Consider the following 18,917-nt stretch of genomic DNA (forward strand, 5'->3'; position numbering starts at 1 on the left):
CTGGCGGGTAGCAGCTGCTGGAGCCGTTGTGGGCGTGGCCACGCCACCCCCGGGCGCTGGGACCGGCCAATGGTGCGGGGGGGGCGTGGCCGGCGGCCCGGACGCGGGTAGGGATTGGCGGAGGGGGTGGGGCCCGCGGGCGGCCGCAGACAAGAGCGGCGGCGCGGACTGCGGCAGGACAGAGCGCAGGGACGCGGCGGCCGCGCGATGCGACTGATCCAGAGCATGTGCACGATCGCCGAGTGCCCGCCTGACTGCTGCCCCGCTGCCCGCCCGCGCCTCGTCAAGATCGCGGTGCTGGGCGCCAGCGGCGTGGGCAAGACCGGTGAGGGAGGGCGGCCGGGGCGGGTGACCGGGGCCGCGGGGGGTTGACACGGGGGACTAACGGCCGTCTCCTTGCCCCGCAGCGCTAGTGGTGCGGTTCCTCACGCGGCGCTTCATCGGCGACTACGAGCGAAACGCGGGTGAGACCCCCCGCCCCGGCCCCACGCTGTCCCCGAGCCTAGCCCCGGCCCGACCGAGTGCGGGGGACCGCCGGGGGTCCCCTGCTCCAGACAAGCCCCGGCCCCGGCGCCCGCTCTTGACCCCGACGCAAAGCCCACGTGAAGATGCTGCCTCCTCCTTTCCCGGGCGCTGGGAAACTGCTGGCCCTCATCTTGGCCCGAGGGTGTCTGTCATGGGGCTGCGTGGCCACTGGCTTGGCTTGTGGGGCGGGTGGCCACGCAGCCCCCATCCGCTGCGGCTGATAAACCTCTTCACCCCTGACAAATGTTAGTGGCTGCATCTCCCCTTGGGCTGCGAGCGCAGTGATGCCTGCGCCCCTTGTTAACAACTGCTGGTGAAGAGCAGCGTTGGGAAGCCTCCTTCTCTTCAGTCTCAGTCGAGGAGCAGAAGAGTGCTGGCTGCCACATGCAGGAGGATGCATATTATGGCAGGAAAGCAAGAGTCCCAACATATTAAGTCGAGTGCAGTGTTTGAGGAGACTCAAACCAGTGAATAAAAGGAGCAGAGATGTCTCCATCTAGGAAATGGTTGTTTGAGGTCTGTTCTGGTTTTTACAATAATGAATCAAAGCTAAAAGGTCAGCTGCAAGGAAGCTGAAAAATATCCTTGGAGAAGAGCCTTTCTCAAGTGTAGAAGGGCTGACAGATGAGGACATTGCTTTCCTGTCATAAGTTGCTCCACCTTATCTTTGTTTAGGCAATTTTGAAATGCAGTGTTAGCTTTTTTAATTTTAAGAGACTTAGGACTAAGCTCAAAAACAAATCCATGTAAAACTAGCTCTAGAGGGGTCTGGTGACACTGTGTACAAAGACAACTCACCCCAATTCTGTCAAAGATGGGCCAGATCTTAGTGCTGTTGTTCATATATTGTGCTAGTGATAAACTTTCTGTTTTACTGCATTGTTATTGAAAGGGGGGGTCCCTTCTCCCTATTCTCTCAAGGAATTGTTGTCTGTCTAGATGGCTGTGATCATATTGTAATGAAATATTTGCTGTTGTCAGGTAATCTTTACAGCAGACAGATCCAACTAGATGGAGAGACCCTTGCTATTCAAGTGCAAGACACACCAGGAATTCAGGTAAGAAACATATCTGTGCATCCCTTCGACTAGTGAAAAATAAGTCTAATTTTTATATCCGTTTTAACCAGAGGAGTAGTTCAGCCAGTTACCAGGCTTTCTACACACCATTAAAATCAAGTACTTCACAGTGGGAGAGGTGATAACCCAGCTTATAAACAGCCAAAACTTGTATGTATAGTACATTGCCAGGAAAAGTAACAACCCACTATTCTGTTATACTTGAAGAGCTGCAGGTTTGTGGGGGATCCAGCCAGGATTAATCTACAATATTCATTCGAATGTGTTCAGAACACTGGCTAAAAGGAACATGGTATTTTTGTGCCGATATGAAACGCACTCTAGAAATCTGGTACGAAAAACTTCCTTGATACTGTCAAAGAAATGGTGGGGTTTTGCAGATCTGCACAATATAAACTAAAACCCCGTAGTATTGTGGCTGTAGTCTTTACAGTGCTATAAATTTTGTACCACAAAGTTTGAATGTATAGACCTGAATAACATTGCATTTTTGCCTTTTTGAACTGGGCAGCTCTCCAGGTCTAAATGCTTCCAGCTCCTATCTCTGCTTCCCTAGACTTGCTGTCTAGCCAGTTAATTTCCCATTCTGTGGAGCTACAAAGTCCTGCTCTGCTTGCAGAACTGCTCCGGTCAATTTTCCACTTGAGTGTGGCAAACTCCAGCTTTATGTTCCAGCTTTTTGCAGCTGGAACAACATAGTTCAAGGGCAAAGAAAATAGAGCTTGATTTATTTATTTTTGTCATCTGAACTACAAGCATGTTGGATAATGCATTTGATTTTAGTTGACTAAATTTTAAAGATAGAAAAAATGTATCATATCAATCTAATATATTCAAATTCCTCTTTTAGATCCACGAACACACTCCAGATTGTAATGAACAGTTGAACAGGTGCATTCGATGGGCAGATGCTGTTGTGATTGTCTTCTCCATCACAGATTATAAGAGCTATGAACTGCTTAGTTACCTGCACCAGCACATTCGACAGTTGCATCCAGGAAACACTATCCCTGTTGTCATTGTAGCAAACAAAGCTGATCTCTTGCATATTAAAGAAGTAGAGCCACAGCATGGACTTCAATTGGCCAATGTGCTGGGTTGTGCTTTTTATGAGGTGTCTGTCAGTGAAAACTATAATGATGTCTTCAATGCCTTCCATGTCCTCTGTAAAGAAGTTAGTAAACAACAAATAACAAGCACCCCTGAGAGAAGAAGAACCTCTCTCATACCAAGGCCAAAGTCTCCCAACATGCAGGATCTGAAGAGAAGATTCAAGCAAGCTTTGTCTGCTAAAGTGAGGACTGTTACTTCTGTTTGAAAGTAAAGCTTGGTGGGCTTTTGTCTTCCCACCAGTCGGTCTTTAAGGTCCAGCTGTGGAAGGTTAACCACTGGCACTGTAGAGTCCAAGGAACATGAATGAAAGAAGCAAGGTTCAGATGTTCTTTTGAATCACTGTAGAAATAAGACGTTAAAGGAGGAAAGAAGTTGAAGCAAGCTTGAACGAGCTCCTGAAATGGTTCTTGATCTAAGTGGTAGAACACATATATCTTTGTTTTGAAACAGAACTTTTCAATGAATAAAACAATCTTGTCTGTCTCTCCTGTGGTGGGACAAGCTTGGCTTGATGTTTTGTATGACCATGTATCCCTTGAACTGTAACTCAACCATAGATGGGTGACAGAGAAATCCTCATGAATTTTTTTTTTAAAGCTTACTGATTTGGAAGTAACCACTTACCTTAGCTTGTTTTCAGAAGTGAATGAGGGACGGCATGACATGGCTCTCTGTGTTCTTATTGTGCAGTACAGTCTTACCCATGTATTTTAAAGCACAAATACAAACTTGCTTTGTGAAGTAAGTGTTAAATGAGTGGATGTGACTGGGTTTCATGACTGTAAACAGTGCTACTCTTTTTACTAACTATGTTAACGACAGCTTGACTGGACTTTTTGTACACAGATCTGTAATGCGCAGGGTGTAAACGTACTTTTATTACAATAACTTGTTTTTTACTGTATGAAAAATACTGTTCAGATTCACTTTCAAATGTGCTCAACTGATAAAGCACTGTGGCTTTCCCATCCAAGTGCTGAATGATAGCCCTTAACTGCCAGTTGAAATTTTTAATTTCCCTTGCTCTTTTTTCTATGGACCAGACATAGAAAGAGCCCTTGTTTATGGATTCAGTTTGTAGATGATAAACATTGCTGGTTCTGGGCAATGAAGCTGAGTTTGTTGTCAGCTGAGACCCTACTCTTTACACACATGGCAGACTTACACATTTTTACTTTGAGCCAGTGGAGTTTGAGTTCATGGTCGAAAGGCCTTATACAAATGCACTTTAAAAAACAGTTGTACTTTTGCTTAAACTGTAATTTATTTATTTTGTGTACAACTGCTCCTTACATGGAGCAGACTCTTCACTCCTACAGTCTGTTTCAGTATTAAATTGTTTTTTGAAATCCATAATTTCTCATGTGGGTGTTTGTTTTAGAACAGTTGTAAACAATCAATGAAACTTGGAGATAAGCAGTACTTCATTAATATCTATTGTTTTCTCACAACTTATGTGATATGTGCCAAACACTCTTTAAGAACAGCAGTAGGAATGTTGAATGCATCACTGTGTAAAGGACTTGGGTAGAGTTTAGATTATGGGATGGTTTGGAAAGGGATCATCCTGCCTCAGGCAGGCAGTTGGACTAGATGACCTCTGGAGGGTCCTTCCAGCCCTTCTTCTCTATACAGTTCCATGACTTAGGTTTGCTTTAGCATAAGCACCCTCGCTTTGACCGGGGCGGGGGGGCGAGAAATTAAGTCCGACTTTTCTGTGTCCTACATTGTTCCCTCCAAAGGCCTTTTGTACTAGAACTCAGGTCCATCATTTTCCTGTTCTGGGATAAAGTCCTAATAGCAATGGGGAGAGCAGGCTAGATATGATTATCAGAGATAATCTATATTTACATTGTCTCATGTGACTTCAGCCTCTTAAACTGTAATAACTAGCACTACAGTTTTGCCTAGCAAGCAAAACAACAGGGAAGTTTAGTACAGTAAATTACAAACCTCACTCTTCCACTGACAGATGAGGCTGGCTTGCTGAGACATGCCCCCCAAAGAAGGTACTTACGTTTTGACTGGAATGAATGGTGTGTAGCATTCATTATTATCAGCGCACATCTGTACCATCTAAACTGTTAGAGCTGACCTCCTGCGTACTGGTTACTGGCTGGCTTAAGGCTAGATCTGAAATGGGGACTTTAGACACTATAGTATTTCCTCTCTCAATATACAGGTAGATGTGTGGTTGTCTGAGAATAAAATCCATAAAAACCAGCACGCTGAGCAGGGACCCATTTAAGCCAGCCAGTAGGAAGTGCTGAAGAGAGGAGGTTCACAGCTTGAAACCACTGCCTAGAGTTAAGTGCCTAAGCTTTCAGCCCATCGTGGTTCCTTGTTCTTTCAAGACAGTAGTAGTGGTGTGCATCTCTATCACCACTATTGTAGAAGTGGCTATGGGTCCTTAGTGCTGTCAGGTGTGCTCAAGGCATATCTACCAGTTTAGACCTATCAGGGGTCTTAGGCACAGCTATAGTTAGTTTGGAGATCATGAATGGCCATAGGCAAGATACCTAGATGCTCAGCTAAAATGGGAGGGAGCAGGGGATGCTTCTGGTTGTAACCGCTAAATCAACTAAATGCTTTGTGAATTCCACCCTTAATCCTGAGGCATTTAAACTGGCAAATACTCTGCCTTCTTTTCTTTGAGGGTTACTGTCCTTCATTTTCTTGAGACATCAACATTCTCTTCGCCCCAGTTAACACAGTGGGATACAGTAACCACACACATCCAACCAATTTCCAGTCATTTACATATTACATGTACATGGCTACCCTGACCCAAGCTGCTACACATCTTGTGGCTGACATCTTGACAAGCTACCTTTGGCAGCTAAGCCTCCAACCCAAAGTAGTTATCTGAAAGAAAAAAAATGTAGTAGCCACTCTTGAGAAGGCCCAACCCCATCTAATTCCCAAAGTAAATTAAGTACATTCCAGTTGACATTTATTCCTGAGCCCATCAAGTGCAACATGTTAGTTGACTGCACTTCACATCTGCAGTAAGATGTACAATTATAGCAGCCTAAATGGGTAAATCTGAGCCAATAAATTACTCTCGGTCTTGGTTGACCTTCACTAGCTGCCTTATCCTGGAGCGTCAACTGTATTGTGCTTACCTCAGGGAAGGCTCCCTCTTGGAAAATGTATCAAATACAAGCCACAGTTGCACCTAACATATACAATGTTCTGTTCCAATCCAAGTTGTATGCATTGGTGCTGACTTTCTCTTCTCTGACTCAGATTGGGCTCAAAGAGCCAAGCTTTCTTTAGCAGTACATAGATACCCAGTGCCTGCTCCCAGAACAACTAAGTTCATACTGGTATCATTATGACTATTGAAACCTCCCATCAGGACCAAATATTGCTTAGCCTATCCTTGGGACAGCCTTTTGTGATACAGGAGGCTTATGTCACCCTTCTGTGCTTTCTGTGTCAAGTTATTCATCTTCAGTTTAGGCACAGTTACAAATCACTGGATTATGCATCCTAAATTCAGTTTTCTGCTGTCTTCACTGTGACAATTACCTGATCAACCAGAAGCATTGTCTGAGCTTCTCCTGCTGACTGGACGGAGTTTAGCATTCCCTTGAATGCTGTAGCACATCTTGCGCTCTTCTGCTTACACAAAAGTTAGGGTTAGCCATGGCTTGAGGTTGGCACTGACAGTTTGCATCTCGTCTGTCTGTATCCGCCATGAGGACTTCCACATTAGAATTGGTTCCCTGCCCTCTCTTATGGCCTTGATAACTAATGCAACCAGAAATCACACTAACCTTCCACAAGGGACCACTCACATTTGCAAATTCAAGCTAAAAGGACTAGGTTTCACCAGCTGCTTGAACAGCAGTAGAGTATCTTTGTTGCTTCCCGTTTCTTCATCTCTAGCTACTGGCTGCTGGACTGCTGTCCCTGATGCTGAATCAGAGTGGCCCTGTCCTGTTGTTGCAGATGTACTTGGCCAGCATGAACTGGCAAGGTTGCACAAGAGGTGGATGTGGAAGACCAGTCATTACTTCAGTATGAGGTACTGACAGAACAACACAGAGTTCAGGAATTTCTAGCCCCAGTGTCTATTTAAGCCCTACTCTCCTCTAACATAGGTGACCAGTAAGAAGCATGAGAACATTTGGCTAAGCCAGGAAGGAAAGGGAATGGTGGAGAAAGGATCTATTACAACTGCAACAGCTTCCCTAGACTAGTAAGGCATTCCCTGACCTGACATCATTTGAGGAAGCTAACAGCGAGGAGGCCACAGAAAATGGAGAAATTACTGTCCACAAAGCAGAGTAAATAAACAAACCACAAAGCCCCTCTGAAAGTGTGGAAAGCAGGGAAAAGAGTTGCAGGGGTCTGAGGTCCGTGGAGGGTGCTCCTCCCTGGAAACAGGCTGAGGAAGGAGTAGCTTCTGGAATAATCTGCAGAGCACATAGGGAGAGGTTTCTCAGAGGAACAACACGGGCAAGCATGGGGAGATCTAGGATTTTGAAAAGGAAGTGCGGATGGTGTGGTGCATCATCACATATAACACAGCACACATTTTCTCCAGGTAAGAAGAAATTAGAAGCTTTGCTAATATGCTAGGAGCTTAGGGCTCTATTGTTCAGTTTAAGATTGAAGCAAAAACAAATATAACTTTATCGGAACATGTATTAATTTGCAATATCACATGTATAAAAAACCCACACCAAATAGGCAAAAATAATCAAAAGATGGTTCCTTAGTCCTGCAGTCATTAGAATTAAATGGACATCTCTTTCAGAGTCATACAAACAAGCTCTAACCTTCTTGTGAATCTTGACAGTTCATTTAAAGCTTTGCTGAAAGTTACTTCCACATCTGAGTTAATATTCACCTGAGTTCATGTTTCCATACTTGAGAGAATGCTTTTTGCTAGAGCTAAAAATAGTCTTCAGGGCTGTGAAATAGGAGCTACATTACCAGGAGTAGTTAGTAGATAGCAGAATTGCAGAAAGAACAGCTTGACTAGTGGAACTTCAAGGCCATTAAAAAGGAGAGGGGGTCACTAACACCTGTGGAATGAGGCATTTAAAAGGAATCAGGTAAATAATAATGAGCCACAAAGTCAAGTGATTCCCTCACTGCTGCCTGAATAGAAATGCTGCTGCCACTACCAGGCAGCAGGTTTTAAATTTTGGCTAGATTAGGAATCCAAGGGGGTGCAAATGTACCACTCCTTCCACTGGATCCACCCCTGCAGGCAGATGATGCTATTTCTCCCTGAGTGACCCCTCCCTGTGCACTTTATGCTCCTTGAAGCCTTCCTTATACATAGGGTTTGACCTAACCCTGTTTTCTTACATACAACCACCTAAACATCATGGCTGAAAAATGGGCCATGAGTGGGTGCTGTGCTTTCTGGCTTGCCCTCAAGTATATCCCTATACACCAGCTGGGGGGAAGCAAAGGGAGAGGGCTATGATCAAACAATTTCCAAAACATCTATATTCTGATCAGAAGCACAAAGCGGAAGAAAATGAAATGTAACCATGGAGACTGGCTGCTTGCCTTTATTTCTCAACCTTGCATAGTCCCACAGAATTCTAAAGCTTTCAACATTACATACTTTGCTTTGACATGTTAGTTTCCCATCAAATACAGAATCAAGTTATATATCACAATTTCACAATATTTTCTCTCTCACTAAAGGCAACTTCATCCATGCTGTATAATCAAGTTTGGTTCCATATTAGCCACTGAAGTGTATTTATACCAAAATGGAGATTTTTCAGAAAAAAGATGTATTTAACAGACCTCACCCTAGCTAAGAGTGTAAAGGTAAAAGAGCTAGTTTCTGTTTAATTCCTAAGGCATGACAATGAATGCTAAAGTAGGCACACACTTCACTGGATGGAGAGGGGAGTTAAATGTGCCCTTCAAATATAATTTCTGTGTCAAATGTAGACTTAGCATCTGTGGGATGGACCAACTGGCATACCAATGACGTATCTTTCTGACTGCATCGTTTTATGTTATATTTATAAAAGTTCAGTACTGAACAACTGTATCCCTAGCAACCAATGCTTTTTTCATTCTAGGATTATATCAAAGTCTTAAAAAGAAAAATTACATAACTCAGTTTTGTTGAAGGCTGTTGCCTAATCTTAAATAAAGAGCAAAAGCTTTCTAACCACATTGTTGAGAAACAGAACTTAAAACAGGTTTTACTTTTGGCATTCCAGCCCCTTTATGAATGACGTGTTATTTATTTAATGTGCTTGAAATAAGCATTAATACAGTGAAACATCTAATCATCACAGTCCAAATGCTAGCCTGTGTAAAATCCTACAGAGGAGTATGCCATCAAAGACATTGACTTTTCTCAGGGCCTGTGGGTGGGCAAACAATGGGAAACCAGGAATTTGTGAGAATACTGGCCACGTGCCTCACCAGCTTGGATTATGGTGGCGCTCCCTAGTAGGACTGTCCTCTGTTGCTCCCTGGTCAACTGTAGACCTATCAGTGGGCTGGCAGCTGGTGTGCCATTCAGGGCTGCACTCTGTGATCCCTCAGTTGGGTTGAAGCAAGATGAGATAATGCTGCATAAGGCACATGTTTTGCAGGAGAACATGGCCCACAGAACTAGATTTTGCTATCCCTGCTCTCACTGAGTGATGTCTCAGGGAGCAACATAGGACAGCTTCAATCAATCCCACTGAAATTAATGCCACAGCTCCTGGAGTAAAGTACTGCTCAGTGAAGGGGAAGCTGGCTGAATCTGGCCCTCTGTGGTTTTCCACAGCCTCCCCTTTTCTGGGACTTTTTTATAGGCAGCCATCTCTTCTCCTCACAATGCAAAAGGCAAGGTCCCAGTTAGCACATGGGGTTCAGAACAGAAGTACAGTCTCATCAAGGAGGGAGGAACTGAATGCTAGCTTGATGTCACAGAAGAAGTAAGAGGCTTTTAAGTACTCCTATAGGCCATAGAAGTCCCATTGCAACCAGCTCTCCATTCACTTTGCATAGTTTTCAATTACAGCTGCAAATTAGTTTTCAGGTATTTTCATTTTTGGAAGACCATCAGAAAGAACAACAGACAAGAGGTTTGGTACTTTCAGCGAAGGCAAATCATTTATCTCTTCCGCAGATCCACACACTTCAGATGCCAATGTCTGGCTGGAGATGGTCTGCTGCAAATAACAACTCTGGAATGTGAAGTGGTGTCAGGAGAGTTGAGGAGAGCACAATTACCTGAAGACAGAAAAAATAAATATACAATTAGGGAAACTAATCCTGACTGCAACTGCAACAAGAGGAATAAACATGCAGGCTCCACTTGCAGAACAACTGAAAAGTTACTGGTCTCTTACGTTCATGGTGAGACAACAATGCAGCTTGCCCAAAGCTACTGTCTACTCAGCTAATAATAATACTTAAAGTCAAAGTCAGTGGATAGTAGGCAACTGTTGATACTTCTAGATCATGGTATATGAGCAAGAGGTTACTAGCACCTTTGACATGTACATCTAGGCAGGAGTATGGGGGAGCGGAGATGGCCGAGACCTTCCATCCCCACTTTACACCATTGAGACAGAGGCCAGAGTCTGGATGTTTGGTGCCCTGATGGCTGTAGTTGTGTGCACGTCCTGGAATCGAAGCCAGGTCTCCTACATGGCAGACAAAGATTCTACCACTGAACAGCAACAGTGGGTCTGTCAGTAGGAACATAGTGACTAACACAGTACTTTTAAAGCATGTATACTTTGATTCATTCTTACCCGCCCCTCATCCTGGGTAACACAGGGATTTGTTGTGACTGCCACTGGGTTGATTTGTGAAACTCAACCAGCAGTTTCCCCTGCCACAGCACTGAATGTTGTCAACAATTGACTCCAAGTTGCTGCTTTGTTTAAGCTAAGGTGAGTATTACAGAAAGTGCGGTCTGCCTGCTGTGGCTTGTCAATGAACTCTCCTCAGCATTCAGAAACTTGCTACTTGAGTCCAGCATTTCCACCAGCAGGGTCAGGGCTCAATCAAAAGATAATTGAGATGATCATTTTTACTCTTCACATGAGAAAAATGTGACTCCAGTGAAAAAGTGTCATTCATTACACCTCTTAAGCAGTGAAGAAAGACATTGGTTATTGGACACAACATATATTTATTTCCCAAAAGAAAATGAGCATGTGGGTCCCTAATGTAATTTCATTAGCAACTTCAGGCTTGTCTACAGCATGCAGGGTAATGTGCAGTAAGTGATATGTGAATGTACTGCTCACTGACTACTCTATAATAACCTTGCGTGCAGACCCAACTCAGCATAGTGCTAACTATGGTTAGAGTCAAAGCAAGATCTGAGAATAACCTCCATTACACGCAGCAAGGTATGTGGGATAAATACTATCGTTTTAAAACAGAAAAGCTGGAGAGAAGTTATCTTACTCGGTACACTTGAAAATATGTGTTTGCAATATAAAATTAGGGATATTTGAATTAGAAAAATCCCAAGAAAGGAAACAACAATAGCTGCAACTCAAACTCAAATACCAATAGCAGTGAGCATATCTGGGTCTACTTCCTGGCATATTTAATCATATTTAATCACTCTTCATATGAGGTACAAAGCACAAGGAACAAATATGTTACTGGAATATCTGAGAACTACAGCAGATTTGAGAGAGAGAGAGTTAAATTCATGTACCCCAGATCCCAGTAGTACTACACTTAAGCTTTCCTGCTCCTTTTCATTTGCCTTTTCTCTTTACATATAATGAAAGGAATTTGACTTTAAATTACTACAGACTTCTTTTGTACTATCAAACTTCCTCTCTGTGTCCTCCTACACAAACTGCAGCAAATTGACACTGATTATCTCTTTTGCTTCCTATTGCTAAACCGTCTCTATAATTTGCAGGTGCCAAAGGCTGCTGCTTCTTTCCTAATGTTGCAGGAATCAAAGTACAGCATAGTCTGTGCTCCCTCTGCTACAGATCCAACTTAATTCTGAAAAATATGAAGGGACACATTACTAATGTTTTCAGTCTGTGAATCTACAAGGCCAAACACTGCCAGCTGCTGCCAGTTCAAAGCAGTTTAACTATAGTTCTGGCAAAATGAAATTATCAGTGTAAATGTGTCAATATTTTATGCTAAAGTAAGTTCCTGCCTTTCAACATTTACAATGCTATCAATAGAGGGTTTAGAAATGGATGGAGAGCATTCAGTGCTCTGTTCCTGTGAGGAATAGATGATCCAGCTTTTTGTGCAACTGCCCAAAATATAAAGGACTATCTTTTCTCCGTGCAAGGAGATTGAATTCTCATTGCACATCCTCCCCTGGTTTAAAATCTGTTTCCTTATCTGTGGTGCTTTAATTGAGGGATACATTTCTTCTTAACAGCCAAGACAAAGTGGCCGGAGGGTCGCTATGCAAGATCCACTGCACGGTAGTGAAGAGTTCCTAGGAAACAAAGAGAAGGGCAGGAGAAGATGTGTGTAAATAATGAAAAAAATTCTGGAAAAGAAGCCAGTGATTTGGTGAATGAATCAGCCCACAATGAAAATACAGTGGCAGTGTTGGATGACACTGAATAGCTGGCTTTCAGGAATACACAAGGAAGCTGGATGGACAAGCTGTTGAGTTTGCCTATGCTGCTCAGACACAATGATGTAGGCAGCAATTGTAGGGGGAACACTAATGTATTTAGCAAAATCTTGTTCCTAAAGTTAATGGCAAAACTTTTATTCATTTCAGAGGGGGCCGAGTTTTCTGCCAATGCTTCAGAGTCACTAAAGAACACACACTAACCACACTGGAATGATGGTCATGGTTGTCATGGATAATTATCAGGGATCCTGGTTTTCCATGATAAAAAAAATACAATTTCTCTGACAAAACCCACAATATCTGTGGTTAAAAAGAAAGGCCCTGTACTCCCCGCCCCACTGCCCCCTGGCCCTGCTCATGTCCCTCACTCTTCCCCCGCCTCCAGCTCCCTGGCCCTGCTTGTGCCGCTCACTCCCCCACACAGCCTCCCAGCCCTGTTGGTGCCCCTTGCCTGCCACCCACAGCCCTGCCAGAAGGGGCCCCAGCTGCCAGGGCTACAGGGACAGGGACCCAGGTCCACATCTCCCTGCCCCCAACACAAGGCAGTGGCTTCTACAGGGAGCGGAGCCTGGCCCTCCCCCCCACCCCATAGCCTGCCTGTTCGAGGCAGGGGGCACCAGTTTCCCCACCACTATGTGCACTCTTGGAGGCAGGGAGGACCTGTGCCCCCCAGATCTGTAAGTGGGGTGGGGGTGGGCTGCCTGCCACGGGCTTGGGCTTCCACCCTGCTGTCCTTACCTGGGGCCTCTGCAGCCCAACAGATGCGACCCAGCGCTGCAGGGCACAGTGGAGCCATGCAGGAAAGCTGCTTGCTTCTGCGAGCTCTGTGCTGCCCTGGCGATGCATCCCTGTCTGTCTGGCAGCAGTGAGGGGCACAACCCTGCACTTCTGCCCCCACTGCAGCCATGTGCACGAAGGATGCATTACCAGGGCAATGCAAAGCTTGCAGTGGCAAGCAGCTTCCCCACATGGCCTGCTCTGCCCTGCAGCACCAGGACACACCTGCCAGGCTGTGGAGGCCCCAGGGGAGGGCAGCAGGGTGGGAGCCCAAGCCTGCAGCAGGCAGCCTACCCTGCTCCTGCCCTGCACACAGATCTGGGGGGCATGGGTCCCCCCTGTGTCCCAGGAGTGCATGAAGTGTCAGGGAAGCCAGCTCCTCCCCCCAACCCCCTGACAAGCTGCTCATGGCCATGTCCCACTCCCCACCGGGGCACTGTGGCTGTGCATTGCAGCCTTGGACCTCAAGCCCCACACACCCCCTGGCTGGGCAGCAGCCCCAGCCCTGCCCAACTCCCTCCCTATGGAGGCCTCAATCCTCCCCGCATTTACCTGTGGGAGCTGCTCTCCAGGCTGCCTGGCGGCCATGTGCATATACATGCACATGGCATCCCCTGCCCTCCTCCAGCTCCTTCCCAGACCCTTGCAGGCTGGAACTCTGCCAGCCTGCAGAGATCTCATTGCAAAACTGCAAAAACCAGTGTTGGCACAGGAGGTGGCACAGAAGCATCCACTTCTACTCTTTTCAACTTTCAAGAAATTAAGAAAATGCAAAGTCATTCTCGTCCCCTCTTTTTCTTTCTCCCTCTTTCTGCTTTAGAAACCTTCAGATTTATCAATCTGGAATAGCGAAGGACTAGTACCTGCAAGGAAGTGGGAAGGAGAGCCATTTAGCTCCATCCTAAAGCCAGTAATATCATTATTTTCCTTCGTGTTTCTTACTCAGAGGAGATGAATCAAACATTTGCTTAATTGCTCTAAAATATATACGTGCTCATGTGGATGGAAACATGTTTCCTATCTCTGTATTTAATTCTCATTTGCCTAAACTGTCTCCAAGCAACTGCTTGAATAATCAGTGTCTGCTGCCAGATTTTTTTGTGGTTGTATAAAATTCTTTATTTTTATATTTATAATTCAGTTCCTATTGAAAAAGAAGTGCCAATAATTAATGCAAGCGGCCGTGCTTTGTTTCAGTGGAATGGAACTGGGAGGCCAATTCATTTTGCCCTGATGTCTGCAGCTGTTTGCCTGAACATCACAAAAACAGTTCTGTTAAATGCTGGCTGGTGGTAGACAAATGCCTGGCTCTTTGAAATGAGAATAATCCCAAACAGGTGGCACATATTCACAGCTGAACTGGAGAAATCCAGGTAAATCCAACTAATGCAGAAATCTTTTATATGACAGACTCAAACAACCACTTCTTTTCCTCTCTCATTTTCCCCCTCAGGACTGTCCTCCCCCCTTGAGCCCTTTAACCCCAAATGTAATGATTTTGTACAAAGGGCAAGTGGCAGTAAAAGCCCCAAATTCTTTGGGAATCTGCCTCAGAGGGTGACCTGCCACCAGGGTCAAACCAAACCAAAGCAACACCAGATTCCATGTCACTGCTGTCAAGCTTCAATCCCCTTTCGAAAATTAGCCCCAAAGTCTCACTGCATAGTTTTCAACTGCCTCACTCGTTAACTCTGTGCTTATCTTTCAAGGTATATTAATGTATCTAGAGTCTGGATTAATTTGTCCATCACTATGTCACAATTCAATCCCTGTGCTGGATGGCAAAGAGTTTGATTCATTGTGTCAAGGAGATAAGTGAGAGGCTAACAGGAGAGAAACATGCTATCGGATGACAAATTGTTGCTAGAAAGGGTGTTTAATTTTATAGGCTACTGCTTGAGTCCCTGATTCAAAGATGCTGCTAAAGCAGGGGAAACACATTGTCAACACAGAGGCTCCTCAGCCTCCCTTGGCTCTCTTCTGTGAAAGACTTTCCTAGTAAGAACTATGCCTTGCATGAATTAAAACATGAGAGTTTCCAGTCAGTCTTTGGGACAGCATATATTTATGACACAGATGGTTATAGAGTGTTTCTCTGCATCCTTCTTGCAGCTCTGAGGAGCACCCTCCATGTCTGCTGCACCCAGAAGAAAACAGTTGCTCCCGTACACGTTCCTCCAAAATTAACCACAGTTATTCATACCTTAGACTGTGCCAGAAATGGCTTGTCCCCTCTTCTACAATGGGGTGACAGTGGTCATGACCAGGAAGGGCAGGGACTAGCCACGGGGACTCAGTTGAGAACTCACCACAGGGAGCCCTGCTTTCCCTGTATTTTATGACAGCTTCTTTCTTCTTCTTCATAGACACCCCAGCTGACCCCAAACTTTTTGGAGAATGAATGGCATTTTGGGTGCAGGGACACACTAGCAGAAGGGAGGAGAAGAGGCGAATCTGGGAGCTGCTTTGGAGAATTAAACAATTGGAGTGTTCTATAATATTTGACATAGGTTGCCCAGGTGTCTACTTACTGGCTTTATTCCCAACTACTGAGCTGTAAATTCTTCAGGGGAGGGCCCCTTTTCTACTCTGAAGGAGAGGATGGTGGACATATTGTCAGCTTCACTAAAGCAGAATGAACTGAGTAGGGAGGGTAGAAATTTTAGCCAAGCAGGTTGGGGTAAACTTCTTACAGAGTGTCCAGGGATGTGATGTCCACATGGAGCAGCTGTGACCTGGGTTTTAAGGAACTATGGTGGTTCCTACTGAGTAAATGGCAAAGAAGCCACTTATCTAGCATCAACAAATGAAAGGCTAGGATGTAATCCTACTTCCGTGGGAAATCATAGCTATTCAAACATGACTGGTAGGCCTTTAGGGCCATCATCTTTTCACATTTTGAGGCCCTTCTTCCCTACCCTTTTCTTTCTGTTTGTCTGAGAAGCCCCAAGCATTTTGAAAAGACAATCTATCACCGGTGCTGATCTCTTTGGTGGGGTCATTCCTGGCAGTCCGGCTCACCTCTGTGGATTCTGCATAGAGAACCAATGCTTGTTCATAGACAACTACAAAATCTGAGACTTCACTAAAGAGCCTTTGAAAAAATATGGATGTTGCTAAACCCAAACCATACTAAACCATAAACTTTTAGAAAGTGTGCATTTGAAAGTTCCTTGCTTGCTGCTGCTTCATGGTAAATACTGTTGTCAATGTCTATGTCTACACCTATATCTGGCATAGTATGAATTCAGAACCACAGCAGTATTCAACATTACCAGAAGCATTTTTTGTTAGTCTAAATCAGGGTTATCCAACTTCTGAGTGAGTGGGGGTCATAGGCCCTCTGGCCACTCACAGCACACTCGTTGGGCCATCTGCCATGCCACACTGCATGGGCACACCCCCACTGCACCATGGAGCAAGTACCCCTCCACTTCACTGTGCCAGTGCCCCTGCCCCATGGTGAATGCCCTCCCACCACATGGTACCAGCGCCCTCATGCCCAATATGCTGCTCCATGTTTCCCTCCCCTCTGTCACATGGTGGGTGCCCATCCCTGTTGTACCATGATGGCAAACCCATGCCATACAGAGTTCCTGGGCATTCCAAGTCTTCTGGCTGTGAGCTCCTTTGATTGTGTTGCCCCGCCCTCAGAGGCAGGGGTAGGCAGTGGGAGCTGGAAGAGGGAGCCTGGAGACACTACCAGCAGCAACTGTAGCAGTGCGGGAAGCAGTGCCCGGACCAGGAACCCAGAGACCACAGCTTAACCCCTTGGGGCCACATGCAGTCTATGGGCCAGCAGTTGGACAGCCCTGGTCTAAATGTCTTCTTGATCAAATAGGAATCATACCACTTTACCTGGACACTGGGTTTGCGTGCTGATATAAGGTCCTTCAGCATTTTGACCTCAGAGACTGTCACACCACCAACCATATAAAAAATCAAGAGAGGATGATCACCAGGGTGAGGACGATTCACCTGTAATGGTAATAGAAAGCCTTATTCATAATGCTTCAATTTATTCTGGAACATGCATGTTCTTGGCTACAAGCTGCACATGGGGTAGTATTAACAGCATACTGCACTGGCTATTTATGGTAGGTCAAGACAGACTTGATAGACAAGACAGATTTTTTTGTAACTACTGATTAAAAGGAAGCTCAGAAATTAATTTTACAACTCTTAATTTCTGTAGAAGCTCAGTTGAAACTTAATAGGATGCTGTCCTGTTAAAAGTCATTGGCCTGATTTTCAGAGGTGTAGGGAAATCACAGATTTATTAAAGCCAAGGGGAGCTGGGTAAGCACATAGCAAATCTGAAAAAAATGGACCAGTGGTTTTCAAAGGAACAAATGCATTCACTTGTTTTACCTAAGATCAGGAAAATAGATTTAGACTAATTATTCTTTTACAATTCATTCAATGAAAATAAAGTAGTTCCATCTGCTTTTGTTTAAAATAGGCTTCTAGCTGGGTTTCCTTTGATGGTCTCCTGCACTGGAATAATGCTTCAATGTTTGGGCAGCAACTACTGTAGGAAAAAGTCAGTCCAATCAAAATGCTATTTTCATTTTAAAATAATTAAAATGATGTAAATACTTTTCTTCATGTTAGATTTTGTAAAGTGTATATATTTTTAAGGTATGTAACCCAGGAACCTAAACTCTTTGGCATTATCTTTAACAAATTCTCTTGGTTCAATTAACTTATTTTTGTTACTCTTTGGATCCGACAGAATGTCTCCACTAACATTAGACTGGGTCATACCCAACAGATCATTTGGAGGCAACATCAATGGAACCATTACAACTAGTCTCATTATAGTGTATCACACTCAAAACTTTGGGCTCTGAGGCCCATATTTTGCACATTTTAGACTCTGCTCCTTTATATTTTTCCTGCTTTATTTTCATCCTTTATGTTTTTATTGTTATTTGTTCTACAAAATGGAAGTGGTAACCCATGGCTGGGTGGAGCCTGGGTCTTTTCCTTTCACCACCATGTCATCTCTCTTTGAAGCCTGTTGCTACAGGCCCCTGGAGTATATCTCCTCATCCATTCTTTATTGTGGCTACCCTATATTTAGGCCTGGGGCAGTTGTTTATCTTGCAGCCAGTCCAGTTCATGCTTTCCCTTCCAGAGCTGACAGGCAGTCTTCAGCAGAGGCTTTTCCCTTTGAAGCAGGCAAGAGGGATTGCGAGCACTCTCTCTTGCCAAGCAAGCTGGCATTTGATTATGCCATGGTCTCTGTCAAATGTTGCTCCCAGCTGCAGAGGTCTTGAATTCTTCAGGATTTTGGGATCAGGGTAGGGGTGCACAGATATGAGATTTTGGGGAGGTGACACCAATAGCCAATTTTTAAGGGGGCATATTGGCCAATACTGATCCAATTTCTGATACTAGCCCAGCAGCTTGAAGAGTTGTCCAGCTGGTAAGTCTGTCGTGGTAGAGGGGAAGGGGATAGGGAAGGGGTGTGGAGGGGGTGCAGATCAAGGTTCCTGTGGTGAGGGAAGAGTGAAGCTGTGGTAGGGGGCTGGGGCAGGCACTGCCCAGCTGGGGCAGGGCAGGGCATGGGATGGAGCTGCGGCTTGTCTGGGGGATGTGGAGAGGGAGGGAGTGGCTCCTGCTGCTATGTGCACCCCAGAAGAGCGGGGGGGGGGGGCACGTGCCCCGGATGTGCACAGGGCAGGGGAGGCAGCAGCGGAGGGCTGCGCTGGGCTCTTCCCAGAGGGGCCTGGTTCAGGCTGCACTTGGGGTGGGTGGTAGTGGCTCTGGGAGGGGGCTCCAGGGGGGCTGCAGCCACACCAAAATTCACCATAGCCCCCCCCACCCCATAGTCCCCCCACCCA

At 45.2% G+C, this 18,917-nt stretch overlaps 2 protein-coding genes across 4 annotated transcripts in view; one reads left to right on the forward strand and one right to left on the reverse strand.

The window, feature by feature from the left end:
* The window catches only part of RASL11B (RAS like family 11 member B), a 47,238-nt gene extending 43,165 nt beyond the window's left edge, over positions 1–4,073 (forward strand). Inside the window, exons 1-4 of one of the 3 annotated variants that reach the window (XM_006261252.3) lie at positions 170–325; positions 408–464; positions 1,507–1,583; positions 2,455–4,073. In XM_006261252.3, the coding sequence (XP_006261314.1) occupies positions 208–325; positions 408–464; positions 1,507–1,583; positions 2,455–2,922 (720 nt within the window). In that variant the 5' untranslated portion in view covers positions 170–207 and the 3' untranslated portion in view covers positions 2,923–4,073. Of the gene's footprint in view, positions 1–168; positions 326–407; positions 465–1,506; positions 1,584–2,454 lie in introns of those variants that run through there. The other 2 variants (XM_019481237.2, XM_059721747.1) reach the window with 2 other exon arrangements.
* Positions 4,074–8,228: 4,155 nt separating this feature from the next.
* Positions 8,229–18,917, reverse strand: part of SCFD2 (sec1 family domain containing 2) — a 422,902-nt gene continuing 412,213 nt past the window's right edge. The window contains exons 8-9 of the mRNA XM_014594977.3: positions 16,927–17,046; positions 8,229–9,935 (exon numbers count right to left, since the gene is read on the reverse strand). Of these exons, the coding sequence (XP_014450463.1) occupies positions 9,843–9,935; positions 16,927–17,046 (213 nt within the window). The 3' untranslated portion in view covers positions 8,229–9,842. The remainder of the gene's footprint in view (positions 9,936–16,926; positions 17,047–18,917) is intronic.

The sequence above is a fragment of the Alligator mississippiensis genome, chromosome 2 (assembly GCF_030867095.1).
Source record: "Alligator mississippiensis isolate rAllMis1 chromosome 2, rAllMis1, whole genome shotgun sequence".
NCBI classification, from domain to species: Eukaryota; Metazoa; Chordata; order Crocodylia; family Alligatoridae; genus Alligator; species Alligator mississippiensis.